This window comes from Arachis hypogaea, chromosome 8, assembly GCF_003086295.3.
Source record: "Arachis hypogaea cultivar Tifrunner chromosome 8, arahy.Tifrunner.gnm2.J5K5, whole genome shotgun sequence".
NCBI lineage: Eukaryota > Viridiplantae > Streptophyta > Magnoliopsida > Fabales > Fabaceae > Arachis > Arachis hypogaea.
This window is the reverse complement of record NC_092043.1, coordinates 1,249,261-1,267,402: the sequence shown is the minus strand read 5'-3', so window position 1 is coordinate 1,267,402 and position 18,142 is coordinate 1,249,261. Positions and strand designations below refer to the sequence as shown.

The following is an 18,142-nucleotide window of genomic DNA, read 5'->3' as shown; positions in this document are numbered from 1 at the left end:
ACGGCTCCTTTATTCCTTTTTAAACGTACGTAGATTCCAAGAAAAAATTGCCGCGCAACATTCGCCCATTCACTAAAGAAACAAAAGTTCAAAAATTTCAAACATGTCGGTAACCTGACTTATCGACGATGGTAGGACTGACGTCAACAATAGAAGCCATGAGATGCTTGAACTCGACCCATAAAAGGAATATGGACTCAAGTAAGGGCATTGTTCATCCCCTACCACAATAAATAAAAGCCAGACCCAATAGAGATAAAAAAAACCCATCAGGAAAGGTGGCCTTCTCGATATACCTGACCTCTTTAAAAGGTCGGACATCGGTAAAAAGGGGTAAAGCTTTACCTGCCCACGGGAATCTCGACTGGAATCTTTATCTTCTCTGATAAGTCCTAACAAACTTTCAAAATAAAGGGAACAGTTATCCATCAGAAAAGATGGAACTACTCAAGGTGGTTATCGACTGTATTATAAATACACTGACACTCCTCAAGTATATATATGTTCTAATCTACTAAAAACTTGCTTAAAGCATTTGCTAACTTAAGCATTGGACTCTCTTGCAGGTACGACCCCCTATCTCCTCACGAGGAACTCGGATAGGTGGTACCTCAGGACTAAAGAGGTCGGACGCTGCCATACTAAAGGATCTAGACCTCATGTTCAAGTACAAATCAATATTTTAGATAACCCTTGGAACAAAAATATTGAGTTTTATTATCTAATACTTTATATTACATTTGAAGACTAAATTATTTTGTTAGTGTTAGTGTCAACTTCCGAAAATTTCAGCTTGGTCGATGAAATATTTAATGTGAAAATATTTGATAGCAAAAAAAAAAAATTAATAAAAAATATTCTAAAATTATTTTATTTAATATTTATTAATTATTACTAAAATTAATAAATAATAAATAAAATAAATTTAGACTATTTACCCGCTTGTTATTACTATTCACTTACTACAAAAGAAATTCGGTAACTTTTACAATTCGTAAATGATTGTCTTGATATTCAAGAGTTAGTGTTTTTATTTATTTATTTACCATTATTAATTAAATTATGATTCTCATTTAATTTTATCTATTTCATTTTGTATCCTGAAATTTAATTGTATAAATAATAAATTACAAAATAAAATTTACACGGCTCGATTACTCACACGCACATTAACTGTAGTCTATTGGTAATATTTTTATGTTAGTTTATTGAATTATTGCCTAATATTAGGTCAACTAAAATTTTATTTAACTATTTAGAAAATAACCTATATTTATCTTATTATATAATATATATAAATTTTCTTTTTTAAAAAAATGGGTAATAGTTTTGTTTTTCAACTTAATAATTTATTATTCAAATTAATTAATTTAACATTAATTTAAATTAACAATTTTCCATTTTCGCACTTTTAAATTTTCACAAAAAAGAATAAATATTAAAAGTAATATAATTTATGAGGACGATGAAAGTGACGAGGTATTGATGAAAGCATAAAAATTTTAGAAAAAGGATTGCACCACTTAAAGAGTAAAAAAAAAAATTACGGTTTGTCTATATTCAAAGGCTTTAATACAAGAGAAAGATTATCCAAAATAATATTGTTAACCCTCGTTAAAATTAAACTACTTGTCTTATATGTAAATTTGACAAAATCTGTAAATTATACTCTTGGTTACTATTCTAAGATTCTAACTCCCGAACAAATGAAATTCTCAGCGAACATAGAAAACTATAGATAAATACAAAATATAAGTAACAAATTAAAACAACAAAATTGCAGGTTTGAACAAGTAAAATTGGACCATTAATTTGCCTCTTATGCTCTCTGTACTTCATTCATAGGAAACACTTTACTATCAGTCACCAAAGTCCATTTCACCTTCACTCAGCAATAATTTGGAGACAGCATGGAAGCTACCAACATCTAATTACAATTTACCAAGAAAGTCAGCCTTAATAAACATACTATGATTTCAAACTTCCAAAAAAGTAATGTGTCCATAAGAAATTGGTTCATATATTTTTTTTGTAGAATGCATCAATTGCATCATGGTGGAACTAAAAGGCAGTGGTATAAAAGTATAAAACAGAAAAGAAAAAAAAAATCTAATGAGAGAGAGAGAGAGAGAGAGAGACCTGAGAATTCTTGTTACTGTCATTTAAGCAGCAGTTTGATCTTTGAACTTACTACCCAAGGCTTTGGAGTTCCAATGGTTAAAATACATGAATTGAATTAAAATCTAAAACTGATATTAAGGTTAACAAATTTACGCAATGCTCATTTTTAGAATGACTAAAGAGGACTCTAATAGACATTGTTTTACTTGTATCTTCTTCCATCTTATTTTTTCTGGAATTTCTGACGTCATAACATTACATTCCATAATATGTATGCTTAGACTTCTATCTCAGTGGCTATAACAAATTTTCCCAAAAGAAAAAAATTAATCATATAATGAATTGTTTTCATATCCAGTTTAACAATACTCTATTGACCAATATACAATTGAGTGGACAAGCAATCTCATCATTGTTAAATGACATTTTTGCTTACGGTTTAGCATTTTAAAATTAATGCTACTATTTGTATCCCAAGTTGATATAGAAATCAATTTTGTTAGAAGACCAACTTTTGTTTTTAAAAAATAATTGACTAATAAAACAGTAAATGGACAAAAGTTAAGGATTTGAATTGTTATTATAGATAAGAAAAAAAGTTTTAAAGGAAAAAGAATGTTAGCTGGATATTAGTTGAAAAAAAGTTAATTCTCAATTGTTTTTCACATAAGTCAGTTAGTTGTACCATCCTAAATTAAGCTTTTCTTTTCTGATCCTTAATACATAAAACTCGTGTTACCCACCATCCCCTTTTCTCTTGCACAAATAATTTATTAAATAATAAATAATTAAAGAAAAAGGATACAAAAAAATCAAGAAGGACACATCCTCCTGATTCTACTACCCATGGCAGATTTGGCCTGATTTGTGACCAATCCAAGCTTCTCACAAGGATGCTGCACAAAAAATATGTACAAGTTCTTTCAGATATATACAACTACTCAGGTTTAGAACTTATATATATCCAAAAAATTCAGATACCAACAAAAATAACCCCAAAAAAAAAAAAACGAAAGACCTTCCAAAGATTTATAAAGTAAAAGTAATCCATTGTCAATTAATTTTGTTTCTATTAACCCTATTGATCACTTTTGTCAACTTTTTAAATCTATCAAAAGACTTTCTTTATGTTGGATCTTCTAAGATTATTTTTATCGACCCTTGAATCTTTCAAGTTCTTTTTTTAGTTTACTATATATATATATATATATATATATATATATTAATGGAGAGTGAGTAGAATAAATTTGAGGTGTTAGATTTTGTATAAATAATTACTATTAAAACAAAAAGTCATGTGCGTGGCATTTTAAAGTGACCATGTGATCTATAATAATAATAATAATAAATCATGACTATCTGTATATGATTAGATTTTTTCCCTCCCACTCTCATATAAGCCCATCTTTTCTCACTGTATATCTATAGTGTCAGCATACCTTGCTACATAGGCAGAATTCCCAACCAAAGCAAAGAGAAACATCAAAGGATTGACGCCCTACATATCATAAAAGAGACGTTTATTCCCATAAACAAGTATCTTTATTGCAAATTGCGATGATAACTTGACAAGGGGGAGACATTAGACATGTCTCTACCATACCACTAACTCAAAAAAGTTTCCCGTTAAAAAATAATAAAGAAGAATAAAAACAAGAGTTTAATTTTGATGCACTGACAGTGTAAAAATATTTTACTCAGTCGTACAATCACAACCGTTCTCTTGGATGACCATTCACGTAGTCAATATAAAAGGTAGTTATTTTTGCTGATATGACGTTATATAATTGGATGCATAAAATGATTTTACACTGATAGTACATCAAAATTAAATTCTAAAAACAAATAAATAACTAGTTTTAAGGGTTGGAGTATCTAACCTGAGTGTGACCCCTTTTCATCTGCAAAATTAATAAGCATCAAAAGGTCAATATAAACATAAGGGAAACCTCAAATTATATGATCTACTAGTAATTCAATGAAGCTTTCTAAAAATTGAAATTAACATAATAGACAGCATAACTTTCCAAGTACTCATGTAACTTTATTACCATTGCAATTATAAAATTTCTTGCCCCTATGTAACTTTTCTCTAACACAACGAGAAAACTTTGGACCAAAAAATACAACTCACGTTTAAACAAATTTGAGGAAATCTTCCACCCATGTATATAAATGCCATTGCCCAACCAAGTAAGGTCCCAATACTACTGTGTTCTACAGGATGGTCTGCTTGCTGATCACCACTAACCTGAAATTGTTGTAACATGAAAAGAACTGGGATTTTGTTTCATTCTATAAAACATTTGAAAATCAATATAAGCTTCAATTTTGTTAAAATAGAATCTTTTCCAGTGTCAGGATTTACCTAGCAATCAAAAGATATAACCAAACAGTTCCACATTTAAAATATCAGATTCATAAGTTACTGACTAGTTCTAATGGTATTATAATCAGTGTGAATAGAAGTAAGGAAATTATCTAGGTTCCAGCTGGAATTAGTTGGTTAGAGCAGAAGTTAGTTAGTTAGTTAGTTAGTTATGATGTTATTTCTAGTAGATGAGTGTTTGAGAATAAGTTCAAATGTTCAATTAACACTCGCAAGACTACAGAATGAGCTATATAAGATCAAACAAGAAAATATGCAAATAAATGTGTCATCGCTATTTATAGGGAGTTTTAGCGATGCAAAGATAAATTTCAGTAAAAAAATGCTATCTAGAACTAGGATTGATGAGTTGTCGAATTCTTATAGGCTTTCTTAACTCTTGGGGTCCTCTTTTTCTATTATTTCTCTATTATTTATCAATCTGAAATATTAGCTTTAAAACAATGTGTTAGTTAGAGGGGAATCCTATCCTTCACTCTTTTAAAGTGCAACATTCACTCCATAGGAGTGAAGGTCAGCATTTCCCATATATATATATACCCTTTTCATTTTCATTCAATACATGGTTGTCTATGACGGATGTTACCACCAATAATGTAAACCAAACAAATAACCAAATGAAGAAAAAAAATTCAGCTAATAAATTGGGTTATTCATTCTCTTATAGTATACAGTGCCTAGTATAAATAATTAAGATGGAAATTCAACCAAGGCAGATAGTAACCAAGTTGTATCTTACATTACCTGAAAAAGCTTACGTCCGACGTAGATCACGAATTCTTGACTTGGTTTTTGGACCATTCCTCTATCTGATGATTGAAGCAGATTGAAGGCACCAAGCAAAGTTAATGATGAAACCTGAGCGAAATCATAGATGTGAATAGGCTGCAATGCAGTGATAGTTAAATATGTAAATTTGAAGTCGAAAAGTTTACCAAACACAGAGTAGTTTTGATCTTTGAAACTGGATCAGATTGTGTAGCAGCAGAGGAGTGAAGCAAGGGCTCTTCTACTGGATCCTGGGCTAAGACGGATTCTGCTGTCGGAGATGGATACGTTGGTGACCTAATGAATTGAAAACAGGGACTTATAAGAACCTTCAACATCGAAATTCAGTTAAATTTCAACATTGAAATCAAGAAAACACTTAAATGAAAAGCAACAAAATGAACATGTTGGATATATTCTGAAGAGATTAATCCAAAGCAACAATACAATTTGGAGCTCATTGTAGTTAATCATAAGGAACATGATATGAAAAATATAAACTATGCCTTAAATGTGATTAGTCTATTACTTTCATAACCCCACAACCGTTATAGTTTTGTCACGTCTTTATTTCACTCTTATAACCAAGTCATCATATTCAAGAATTGCTTTTTTCCTTTAAACAGAAAAGGTCTTTAGAAGCTTGAGTACAACAGTATATGAAAGTAGCACTGCCTGATTTTATTATCATAAATGGATACTGAACCATTGATTAAAATAACCACCGATTTTTGTACTCAAGTTGTTTTTTCTAATCTTATCCAGTGATGTTGCAAAGGGCTGCCACTTCTTGATAAAACAAAATCGACTTTCATTACTTTAATTGCCTGTAAAGTCCCTGGCCACCTCAATTTCTTTATCATTCATTAAGTTCAACTGTGTTTGCATTTTAAGATTTCTATGTCACCCTCAATAGAATTTTCAAAAAAAATGACCAAGACAAAGGCAGAACAACACATAAGAGATAGATAATTACTGGTGGCATATTTCCCTTCCATCAGAACTTTTAGTAATGATCAGAACAGGAATTGTAGAACTCAAAGCATTGTGTGTAATATAGTCATCAAACTCCTTACTTCGATCAGCATCACTTCCATTATTCATTTCACTGTGGTTTTGTTCCAAATTTGTTGGTGCCTCAATTTTCCCATCATTGGTGATCTAGAACACAAATAGATACAGTATATTAGGCAATTAGAGATTACTATAAAGGTTGTGTTTGAATTTTATCTTTGAGATAGAAATACAAAGATCGAGAGACCTAGACGAGGCTTTTTTATTTAAATAAATATTAAAAATACATTAATTTCCAAAATGCACATCTGGTAAAAAGTTTCCAGGAGTAAGCTTCAGCAATTTCACATGGGACACTTGCAAAATGGGCTTCAGGCCCATTTCACTTGCAGCACTCGTGAAATGGACCAGCCCAATTCATGCAAACTAGAAGTTAATTGGCCATTTCAGGGGTGCCCTGAATGAAATGGCAAAAACATATTCCTAGATTACCATGTGCGTATTTTGGAAATTAAGGTGTTTTCAATATTTATTTAAGGATGGAGATGGATATTTTCTGTTCCTAATATTTGGAAGTCCAGAAAATATTTGTCTCCAAGATAGAAATATTTTGTGCCTCCATCTGTCTCCATAACCAAACAAATTTCTTTCTCCACTGTCTCTATATTTCTATCTTAAAGACAGTATCCAACACAACCTAAGTATCTCAACTTTGATCGAGTAGCTTATATTTTACAGTTTACACACTTTAGAATATAATTTTAGTAGAGAAATAGTATAGTGAATCTTTTTCTCTCCAGCAAAAGTCTAATATGATAATATAGTCCAAATAGGTAAAAGAAAATTGCCTCTAGAGTATGGTGATATATATAATGTGATTTTGTTACATCATATTTTTAATTCGTTATAACTTTAGCGAGAAAACAATGGATGAAAGTATATTATGAATAACACTAACTCTTGCTTGATCATGCAATTTGATCAAGCACTCTACAAGATATTCTGATATAAATATTGTTTCCAGTTCAACCATGAGCTATTTCTGTGAATTAAATGAGGATATTAAAAACATTTTTATTTGTAGAAAATGAAAAGTATACAATTGATAAGAGCAAAAATGTTGAGTTTGTGTGAATTATCATCACCAAGATGTTATGCAAATCATTTCACATAGAATAAATTATACCTCCTCCGCAATTGATTCTCTATTTACATTCAGAGTCCTCATGAAATCTCAATCTCAATTGTCAAAGGAGGCAAAGAACATCAACAAAACAATAGCATGTCTATGTGACCGTTTCAGAATTTATAAAGTATGAAATTGCACCTTGAGCTGTTTATGATACTTCATAGGAGAATATATGTGTCCATAGTATATTGCTTGTAAACAAAGTGAAACAGTTACGATGAAATACAGCTGCAAATCAACACAACAGGTGAAAAAATCAGATTAAGAAAAAAATAACTTAGTAGGTATAAGAACATATCAGTTACTAACTAGAATCCTTACCACTGCTGTATATAATTGTGTTGAAAGCTGCATAAACAAGAAACAAAATCTTTAGCATACCCTTATTAAATTAAGATTCATCACAAAATCTGTGATTTTAAATGTATACCGAGCTAATTGTTATATAATGTGCGTGAATTATATTATGTTTTTGACTTCTTGTGTGTTATGAATAAATACTGGACTGAACATGTGTGTGCACACCAGGAATGAGCATTATCTCCATAAAAAGTATAGAAACCTTAAATCTTGATAATGAAATATTCATAAGAAAATTGATTTTCTGAATGAGTAGGATCCAAGAGATTATAGAGCATAAACATGTTTCCACTGCTAGGAATATAGTAACGCAGTATGTGTTATAAGTTTTGTTATTCATATATCCTTTTGCCAGAGATTTAATTTGTGGCAAAGAGACAATTCGGGATAAGTAGATAGGGTCATAGAGGAGTAGCCAGAATAATGTTCTTGGCTTTTTAGCAATTTCCTTTCTTCAAAATCAAAGGTTAACAAAGAAAAGCATCACTTAGGAGACTTTGAATAAATTTCGCTTTCTCCAATATATAAAGTTTATAACTATTAAAATATTTAGTGTTTGTTGCAAACTTTTACTTAGCCTGATACCAAACCTGTTAAAAGTGGAGAGTCATGTTAGGCTCTGGAAAACCAACATAAAAATCTTTTGAATCCCAATGTTATGTCAATGTCATGACATTTGGATTGAGTTATTTGGGTATTTCTTTGGATTTGATTCAACAATCATCATTCATGTTGATATGAATGTTAACAATAGGAGAAAGCAATGGCAAATTTTAAGATTGATCCTAAAAGGCATGCTTCTAAATATCTCTTAGACACAAGAAACACTCACGGTAGCTGGTTCCAGCAAGCATCCAAAGACATTGAATATATCTCTGCAAAATTAAAAAAAGAAATAAAAAATTGTATGGAACTATTATACAGGTTGTGGGAACTTCATGCAGATATAAATCATATAATCAAAGAAACAGAAAAACTGAAATGAGAAGACTTGAAAATGTTACAAATTTGAGGACACAACAATCAATGCCATTGGTCTCTTTTCAAACCAAATTTTCAACATAAGTACTATTTAAAATGAGGTCTTTTACAATGTATTTTTTTTTTCAAGTTTTTCTTTGGTGTTCGTAGATTATTCAAACACACTCCACAAATCACATACATATATAGTGATCTCAAAGTTGAAGGGATTATTCCCATCAAGTATAAAGTAGTGTTAATTAAAATCTTCAACTAAAACCACAGAACAGATAAACAAAACTAACAATGAACAAATAATTAATACCTCTGGTTTTTAATATTTGTTATTCTAGTACAATATATTTATGATTCTCACATTTCAGTGCAATATTTATTAAGCATCTTTCACCTAAACCCTCCAAACAAAAGTCAATAAAATATTTATACTATAAAATAGGAGTTAAAATAGGAGTATTTTAATAAACAACTTTGGTATCAATATATAAATGGCCAAAGTGACAGATATTCTGAACTAAAGGTAACAATTAGGAGCAAACAAATCACATCATATCATATCATATTATCATATATTAGGAATAAATAAGAACAATGCAACAACCCTCATCAATTACCCTATGATCCATGTAATCAAGAAAGTAACAGAGAGACCCTCAGTTGATTTTTCTCTGTAGTTTGTGATTATTTGAGGTATCTCAGCAATGACCCATACAATGAAACCGATTGCGCCTAATACCTTTGAAGTTTTTTCTCTCACATTACTCATCATAAGCTTTTTGGCCAATTCAACACAATGATGATTTCCAAGACACAATGAGGTGGTGGAGCTTCCCAACATCCCCATTGCATCAAAACAAAGCTGCAATGTGAATTACCACCAACAAATTAAAAAAGAAAGTTAAATAAATAAATCATTGACAATGCAGACGCATAATACTGGAACACAAAACTTTTGGTTCAAGTATCATTTTACACTGTACTATACGATAAGAGATTCAGAAACACGGCATAAAAAGTTAAAGATATAAAATAAAATAATATATCCATATAATAATAACATTGAAAAAGAACTAATAGAATTCGTTATTCATATTGATATATTGGCACATTTCTAATTGACGTTGGTTGTTATTGTGTTGCAGTGTGAACCTAAAAAGAAAACTTTGAATCGTTCTAGCTAAGGTCTAAGCCAATTAAGAAACGGTGAAAGAAAGAACCATCATAAAATTTATGGATTAAAGAAAAACTGAATCAACATTTGTAAAAATAAGCGGATTAGTCGAAAGAAACGAGTTAGGTCGGTGCATGCAAAAGAAGATATATAGAACATGTGTACCTGCAAACAAAACGGAGCAAACTGTTGAAGAAGCTGCTTTCTGTTGTAACAACGAGGGTTCTTTTCAAGCCAGAAAAGAGAGAGATAAAAAGAGAGTGAATAAGTGTGTGTAAATCTCTGTTATAAGAGTATGAGAATGAATGAAAGAAAGAAAGAAAGAATGAGAGCACTCAGCGTAGTGTTCTAAGTATATGATACTACTTCGTGTTTCATGTAAATTAGGTTCCGATTCCAATGGGATTTGATGGATTAATATTGGATCTTGAAGGTCTTTGTTGACTACAAAGTTTAAAAGTTAAACAAATTCTAAGTAGTCTCACAGTTATTTTAAAAGGTTATTTTAAAAGATAACGAGGTCTTTAATAAAAAAAATTATTTAATTTAATTTTTAAATTTAATTTTTATGAGATTTATTAGTTTTGTATCTCTTTTTTTTTAATTTCGTAATTCTTTTAAGATAATTATCAAAAATTAAATTGAGTATTCATTTTTAAAAATTTATCAAAATTATAGTTTTATCCTTTAGAATTTCATTACAAAATAGAACTGTAATGCCATTTTTATCCTTATATTTATTGCTTTCTTCTTTTATGGAATAAAATAGAGTAGAATGACAATTAATGCTCTAAATATTTTGATTTTAGATTAATTAATTTCTAAAAAAAATACTAATTTAATTTTTTATTATAGTAAACAACGTTATGTCTTATTAATTCATCACGTAAAACTTAATAATGATATCCATATATACAGTTAACTTCTATGATGTCTATTTATAAAATATTATCGTGTAGATAACAATTTTTAAAACGAAACTTCATCTCTTTTAATAGAATTCGTGATAAATAGAAAATAACTAAGAAAAGTTATATGAAAACTCAATAAAAAATGAATGTTTCATGGTCCAAAACTACGCCGTTTTCGTACTCATGTGACAGCAACATGATTATTGTAAATAACGAAATGACAATTTTATTTTCGTTTCGCACTATCCATTAAAATAAAGACATACATGTTTATCATTTTTTTTTAAAAAATAATTAGTGTAAAGTCAAAATTTTTGATAATCTAAGTGCATGTTTGGGCGTCATTATTTTGTTAAAAAAATATCTTTTTCAACGAAAAAAGATCTTTTTTAATTTTTTAACGTGTTTGGCAAATTTCTAGTCGTAAAAATAAAAGCACTAGTAAAATAAAAAAAAAAAGATTTTTTTTAGAAGCTGTAATTTACATCTTTTTTTAAAAAATCTTTTTTCTTTAAAAAAAATATTTTTCATGTAATAAATAAATAAAAAAGTACTTTTATATTGTTATATCCAAACATAATTGATAGATAAAAGATCTTTTTATATGAGATATCCAAACATAAAATTACTTTTACTTCTCTATAAGATCTTTTAAAAAAAAATAACTCGAAAAAATATCTTTTTTTAAAAGTTCACCCAAACAAGCCCTAATTCTCACTTTAGTCAATAAAATATCATCGAATGATTTAAATGTGAGAAAAAATACTCTTAAAAAATAAAAACGAAAAAAAAAACAAACATTGTTTAGCTCGCATGCATATCAAATTTATACATATTATATCATGGTCAACATTCAAAAGCAGTCAACTCCTAACTTCCACATGTGGTGTGCGATATGTCATTTTAGAAATAATTTCATTTTTTAGTCAATTTCTTCAAAGTATCAAGGGTAAAAGAACACAATGTTCATGCCCTTCGGTTTAAAATCATCATATGAATTATTATAGGACAGCATGCGGATTAATCCAAACAAAATGTCATATAAAATCCACATATTAAAACAGCAAGATCAATCATGATCTATTAATTTATCCTAATCTAAAATTTAATTCCAACCAAATAATCCATAATAAATCACAAATATATTCTAAATTTCTAACAAACTAAATTACACCAAAAAAAAATGCTATAAGCCCTAAACCACTTAAATAATCACATCTAATTAATCTACAAGATTTTCCTACTAAAGTATATCCTACATTACTATAAACAATAATATTGAAAACGAAATAGCAAATGAAGGAATCAATAACCAAAGTGCGACGATAGAAAAAGGTTTGAAAAACTTGAATTATTTGTTTTTCTTTTGTCAATCTGGAAAGGACTTCTCTTTAAGGATTTTTTCAAGGTGCTAACTCTTTCATGGTAACACAAATAAAAACCTTTCAATTTGATCTGTTTAAGGAAAAGTTGAAATGTGTTACAAAATGAATAGGATTAAGTTACACACTCCACTTAAATCAATTCACAGGCATACAATGATGTTCTGCATCACAAATACTTGTTTTAATGCAATTTCTCTAAACAGCCATGTGGTGGAATGCAAAACCACTAGACTTCCATTAGAAGGAGTTGTGTTCAGGGGGAAAAGGAAAAAACCTAAATCACTTTTAAGATGGTTTTTCCCCATAAAAAAGAAGTAGCATTCAAACAAATATTTGATGTAAAGAGCCCAAATGTGACTAAATTATTAAGTGCAAATGAGAATATTTATTCTATAGAGTCCAAGCAAATACTAGTGTACACATGCATGGTTAATATATGGTTCAAGAAAGATATAAAATCTGTGGTCAATCGTCATGCAACTGTTCTCAAAATGGAGCATAAGCCAGATCATATAACTAAGTACTTAAAAGATGTGTTTTCATTTTTCCCTCCAAAAGAACAAGGAAGCAGAGAAGAAAAAAAAAATGGCCTACTTCAACCGATTCCTCAGGTTTAAGTGTACTTAATGCCCTCTCAAACAAAGCTCGTATATTTTGGTCATCGTTCAAACGTTTCAAGAAATCAGCATATCTAAAGCATCATGAAACATTCTTAATACTCAGTCAATAATACTTTGAATAAGAAAGGAAATATTTTTAATAGAAATGACGACATGTACAACCAGTGAGGCAATACGATATCATCTAACTCGGAAAAAGATCGAGGTAGTACAAGATCAAAAGAACTAGTACAATTTTTGTTCAGAGACAGCAAAGACATAACAATAAGAGGCACATAAACCAACATTAGTGGATGTATGTTTACAAAGATCCAAATATTAAGAGAGCAAGCTAGTTATACTAAGGATATGTTGAAGTGATATAATATCTAAGTATGTGTTGACTAGATCAAATCAAAATTAGATTCCTAATTCCTTTCATGAATCTTTTATATGAATAAAATTAGTTATAAATATTTTCTCTTTTTGGTTTAGCTTAATTTTAGAGATTTTATAATTAGAAATCTTTCCTTTATTTTAGACTAGTATCTTGCCTTTTTTTTTTCTAGTTATTTCTATTTCTGTAATTTCTCTGTAAAGAGGATGATTCCCTGTACATTTGATAGTACATTTATATTCAAACACTTCGACTTGGTATCAGAACAAAATCTCTGCACTGTGCCTTTAATTTATAACTATGGCTGACAGTTCCTCAGTTATTAATCCTAAACAAAAGGAGAACATCACTCCTATTCCATCGGATTTAAAATTTGAGCAGCGGGTACTAGTTAGTGGTGACTCCACACATTTCGACTCAATGGGTCAAACTACCTTAGGTGGTCTCAATCCGTTCAGATGTATATCCGTGGAAGAGAGAAGATTGGATATCTCACCTATAAGCGAAGCCAGCCTAGCGTCACTGACCCACAATATAATGTGTGGGATACCGAAAATTCTATGGTGATGACATGGCTGGTGAACTCAATGGAGGATGGTTTCAGTAGTAACTACATGTACTATACCACTGCCAAAAAATTGTAGGATAGTGTAAAGGAGATGTATTCTGATCTTGGGAATAAATCGCAGATTTATGAACTTACTCTAAACGCTAGAGAAATTCAACAAGGGAGTGACAATGTCACCAAATATTTTCACACATTGAAGCAGGTGTGGTAGAATCTTGACCACTTCAATAACTACAAGTGGAATTCAGCCGCTAATGCCAATACCACTAACAAACAGTGGAAGAAGGGAGGATATTCCAATTTCTTGCAAGCCTCAATGTGGAGCTAAATGAAGTTTGTGGAAGAATTATTAGAAGAGTAATCCTACCTCCAATTGGAGAAGTATTTGATGAAGTTAGAAGAGAGAAAACTCGTAGAGCTGTGATGATGGAAAAAGACAAGACTGAACAGATTTCTTTGGAGTCTAATGCACTCTTAGTAGCACCTGTTGCACTTAAAAGTTCATCAAATCAAAAGTACTCTTCCAATCTTTGGTGTGACCACTGCAATAAACCTCGTCACACCAAAGAAACCTACTGGAAGATTCATGAAAAACCAGCACATCTTAAAGGCAGCAAACCTAGTCCCAAAATACATTCTTACCCAATTGCTCATGAGGCTGAAAAATTATTGAATAAGGAACAGGTTGAGCAACTCATAAGGCTGTTAAATTCCAGTTCTGTGCCTAGTACTCCTAGTGATCCTTTGGTTCAAATAGGTAATTTTAGTATTCCTTGTCCCTTAATTGCACCTCAAACTTGAATGCAGTATGGATTGTCGATTCAGGTGCATCTGATCATATGATCAGCCTCTTTCCTTTATTTAAAACTTATCCTCCTTGCTTTGAAAATGAGAAAATTAGAGTTACTGGTGGTAATTTTTCATCTATTGCTAAAAAAGGTACAATTAAATTGTCCAAAAATATTGACCTAAAAAACGTCTTACATGTACCACAGTTTTCTTGTAATCTTCTCTCTATTAGTAAAATCTGCAAGGATTCAAATTTGTTGTAACATTCTTTGACATTCATGGTATTTTTTAGGACCGGACTTCGCGAAAGATGATTGGCAATGCTAAGATGATAGATGTGTTTTATCATTTTAAGGATATTTCGGAAGATAAAATAACTCAAGGATTTAGTGGTATAAGTTCTATGCCTATAAAGGACCAAATAATACTCTGGCATAATAGACTAGGACACCTTAGTTTTTCATATCTCAAACATTTGTTTCCAAGTTTGTTTAAGAATATTGATTCTTCCTTACTTAAATGTGAAAGTTATATTCGTTCAAAGAGTCATAGAGTTCTTTATTACTTTCAACCTTATCATACATCTAAACATTTCCACTTGATTCATAGTAATGTTTCGAGTCCATCGAAAATAACAACTCAATTTGAAAAAAAAATAGTTTGTAACTTTTATCGATGACCACACACGACTAGTTGGATCTATCTCATGCATGAAAAATCTGAAGTTTCTAAAAATTTTCAGTATTTTTCAACAATGGTAGAAACACAATTTGATACAAAAATTTCAATATTAAAAAATGATAATGGCACTGAATACTTTAATAAAAATCTTGATGAATTTTTTTAAAAGAAAAGTATTCAACATCAATCTATATGCCCTACACCCCAACAAAATGGCATTGTTGAAAGGAAGAATAAATATCTTCTTGAAGTAGCACGTGTCATTATGTTTGAGGGCAATGTTCCAAAGTATTTATGGGGAGATGCTGTCCTAACAGCAGCTTATCTCATAAATCGAATGCTCACACGTGTGTTAAATTACTGCATACCATTGAATACTTTCAAAAAGAATTTTTCAGCATGTAGGTTATATTCTGACTTACTTTTGAAAGTATTTGGTTGCATTGTGCTTTTACATACACCTTCATATCGAAGTAAACTTGATCCAAGGACAGAAAAATGTATTTTTGTTGGCTATTCTCCAAATCAAAAAGGTTATAAATGTTTCAATCCACACACTAAGAAATTCCATGTAAGCATGAATGTTACTTTTTTAGAACATGAAACCTTTTTTTAGAAAAATTCTCTTCAGGGGGAGAATCTAGGTGAAGAAAACTTTTTTCACGAACCTTTACCCACTCTTATCCTACATATTGAGGATACAACTTTCACTGATCATGTAAATTCTGAAACAATTATAAAACAAGTTGTGGAAACCAATTCTAAAATTGTGCCATAATTAGTTAGAACCCAAACAGAAAAAGAAATACCACAATCAGAAAAAGAGTTTCTATGTTATGTTCGAAAATATCCGAAGAAGACTAGAGATCAGGTCATCATCTCTGTACCAACTCAATCTGAAAATCCGGAAGATGGCCCAACTGTAGTACTTCAAGAACTTCCAAGTAAATATGAAATTGTCACTTCCAATAATAACTTGCCAATAGCCCTTAGAAAAGAAACCAGAACCTGCACCAAAAAGATACTCAAAATCTGTTCCAACCATTCTATTTCCAATTATGTCTCTTACCAAAATCTCTCCCTAAAACATCAAGTTTTTACTTCTAAAATTATAAATCTGTTTGAGCCTAGGAACATAGAGGAAGTACTAGATGATCCCAATCAGAAATTAACAGTGATGGAAGAGTGGCATGCACTCACGAAGAATAAAACTTGGGAGAGTGTAGATCTACCACAGAATACAAAATTAGTTGGCTGCAGATGGGTTTTTACCATCAAGTGCAACGCTTATGAAAGCATAGAGAGGTATAAGGCTAGGTTAGTAGCTAGGGGATTTACACAAACCTATGGAGTAGACTATCAAGAGACTTTTGCTCCAGTTACTAAACTCAGCTCTGTGAGGATTCTCTTATCTCTTGTTGCGAATTACAATTGGCCTTTACATTAATTTGATGTAAAGAATGCTTTCCTAAATGGGGAGCTAGAGAAAGAAGTGTTCATGAAACTTTCACCTGGATTTGAGGCTAAACTAGGGAGGAATAAAGTGTGCAAACTAAAGAAATCTCTCTATGGCTTGAAACAATTCCCAAGAGCTTTGTTTGAACGACTTAAAATGGTGGTGAAGGGACTTGGTTATACTCAAAGCCAAACTGATCATACACTTTTCTATAAACATTCAGCAGCTAATAAAATTATCATCTTAATGTTGTATATGTGAATGACATTATTCTGACATGTGATGATTTTTTGGAGCTAAAAGACTTGAAGGAGAAACTTGTCAAAGCATTTGAAATCAAAGAACTTGACTCATTAAAATACTTCATTGGAATTGAATTTGCAAGGTCTAAGGAAGACATTTTTATGAACTAACGAAAGTACATCCTAGATCTTTTAAAAGAGATGGGATTACTTGGTTGTAAAACTGCTGAAACACCTATAGAGCCTAACTTAAAATTGAAGCCAGCTGAACCAGAAAATGTAATGGACAAAAGGAGATATCAGCGGTTGGTAGGGAGGCTAATCTATTTATCCCATATACGCCTGGATATAGCCTTTGCTGTGAGCATGGTAAGCTAGTTTATGCATTCACCTAGTCGAGAACACATGGATGCTGTCTTTAGAATCCTAAGATATTTGAAGGGGTCGCCTGGGAAAGGGTTATTCTACAGAAAATATGGACATCTTCAAGTAGAAGCCTATACAAATGCGGATTGGGTCGGGAATGTCATGGATAGAAGGTCAACATCTGGGTATTGTACTTTTGTTGGCGAAAACCTGGTTAGTTGGAGGAGTAAAAAACAGAGTGTTGTGGCACGAAATAGTGCAGAAGCTGAGTTTAGAGCAGTGACTCATGGAATATGTGAAGCACCATGAGTAGAGAAAATCCTACAAGAACTAAAAGTTTCCATTTTTTCACCAATGAGGTTGTATTGTGACAACAAGTCTACAATTTCTTTTTATCATAATCCAGTGCTGCATGATAGAACTAAACATGTTGAAATTGACAAATATTTTATCAGGAAAAAGATTGAGAGATGACAAATTTGCATCTGATATGTTCCAACCATGGAATAATTAGCAGATGTTCTAACTAAAGGATTAACTAAGAAGACCTTTGATAGCATAATAAGCAAGCTGTCAATGAAGAATATCTTCAAACCAACTTGAGGGAGAGTGTTGACTGGATCAAATCAAAATCAAATTTCTAATTCCTTTCGTGAATCTTTTATGTAAATATAATTAGTTATAAATCTTTTCTTTTTTTGGTTTAGTTTAATTTTAGGGATTTTATGATTATAAATCTTTTTTTTATTTTAGGCTAG

At 30.9% G+C, this 18,142-nt stretch overlaps 1 protein-coding gene across 1 annotated transcript; it reads right to left on the bottom strand.

Annotated features, from left to right (window-relative positions):
• Window positions 1-1,531: 1,531 nt before the first annotated feature.
• LOC112705577 (uncharacterized) lies at window positions 1,532-10,418 on the bottom strand. The gene is made up of 14 exons (XM_025756444.3): window positions 10,156-10,418; window positions 9,434-9,678; window positions 8,674-8,716; window positions 7,803-7,829; window positions 7,620-7,709; window positions 6,255-6,439; window positions 5,446-5,575; window positions 5,255-5,368; window positions 4,256-4,372; window positions 4,002-4,022; window positions 3,561-3,619; window positions 2,927-3,017; window positions 2,140-2,243; window positions 1,532-1,927 (listed from the first exon to the last, which is right to left on the bottom strand). The coding sequence occupies exons 2-13, from the start codon at window positions 9,661-9,663 to the stop codon at window positions 2,163-2,165; spliced, it is 1,188 nt and encodes a 395-aa protein (XP_025612229.1). The 5' UTR covers window positions 9,664-9,678; window positions 10,156-10,418; the 3' UTR covers window positions 1,532-1,927; window positions 2,140-2,162.
• Window positions 10,419-18,142: the final 7,724 nt, after the last annotated feature.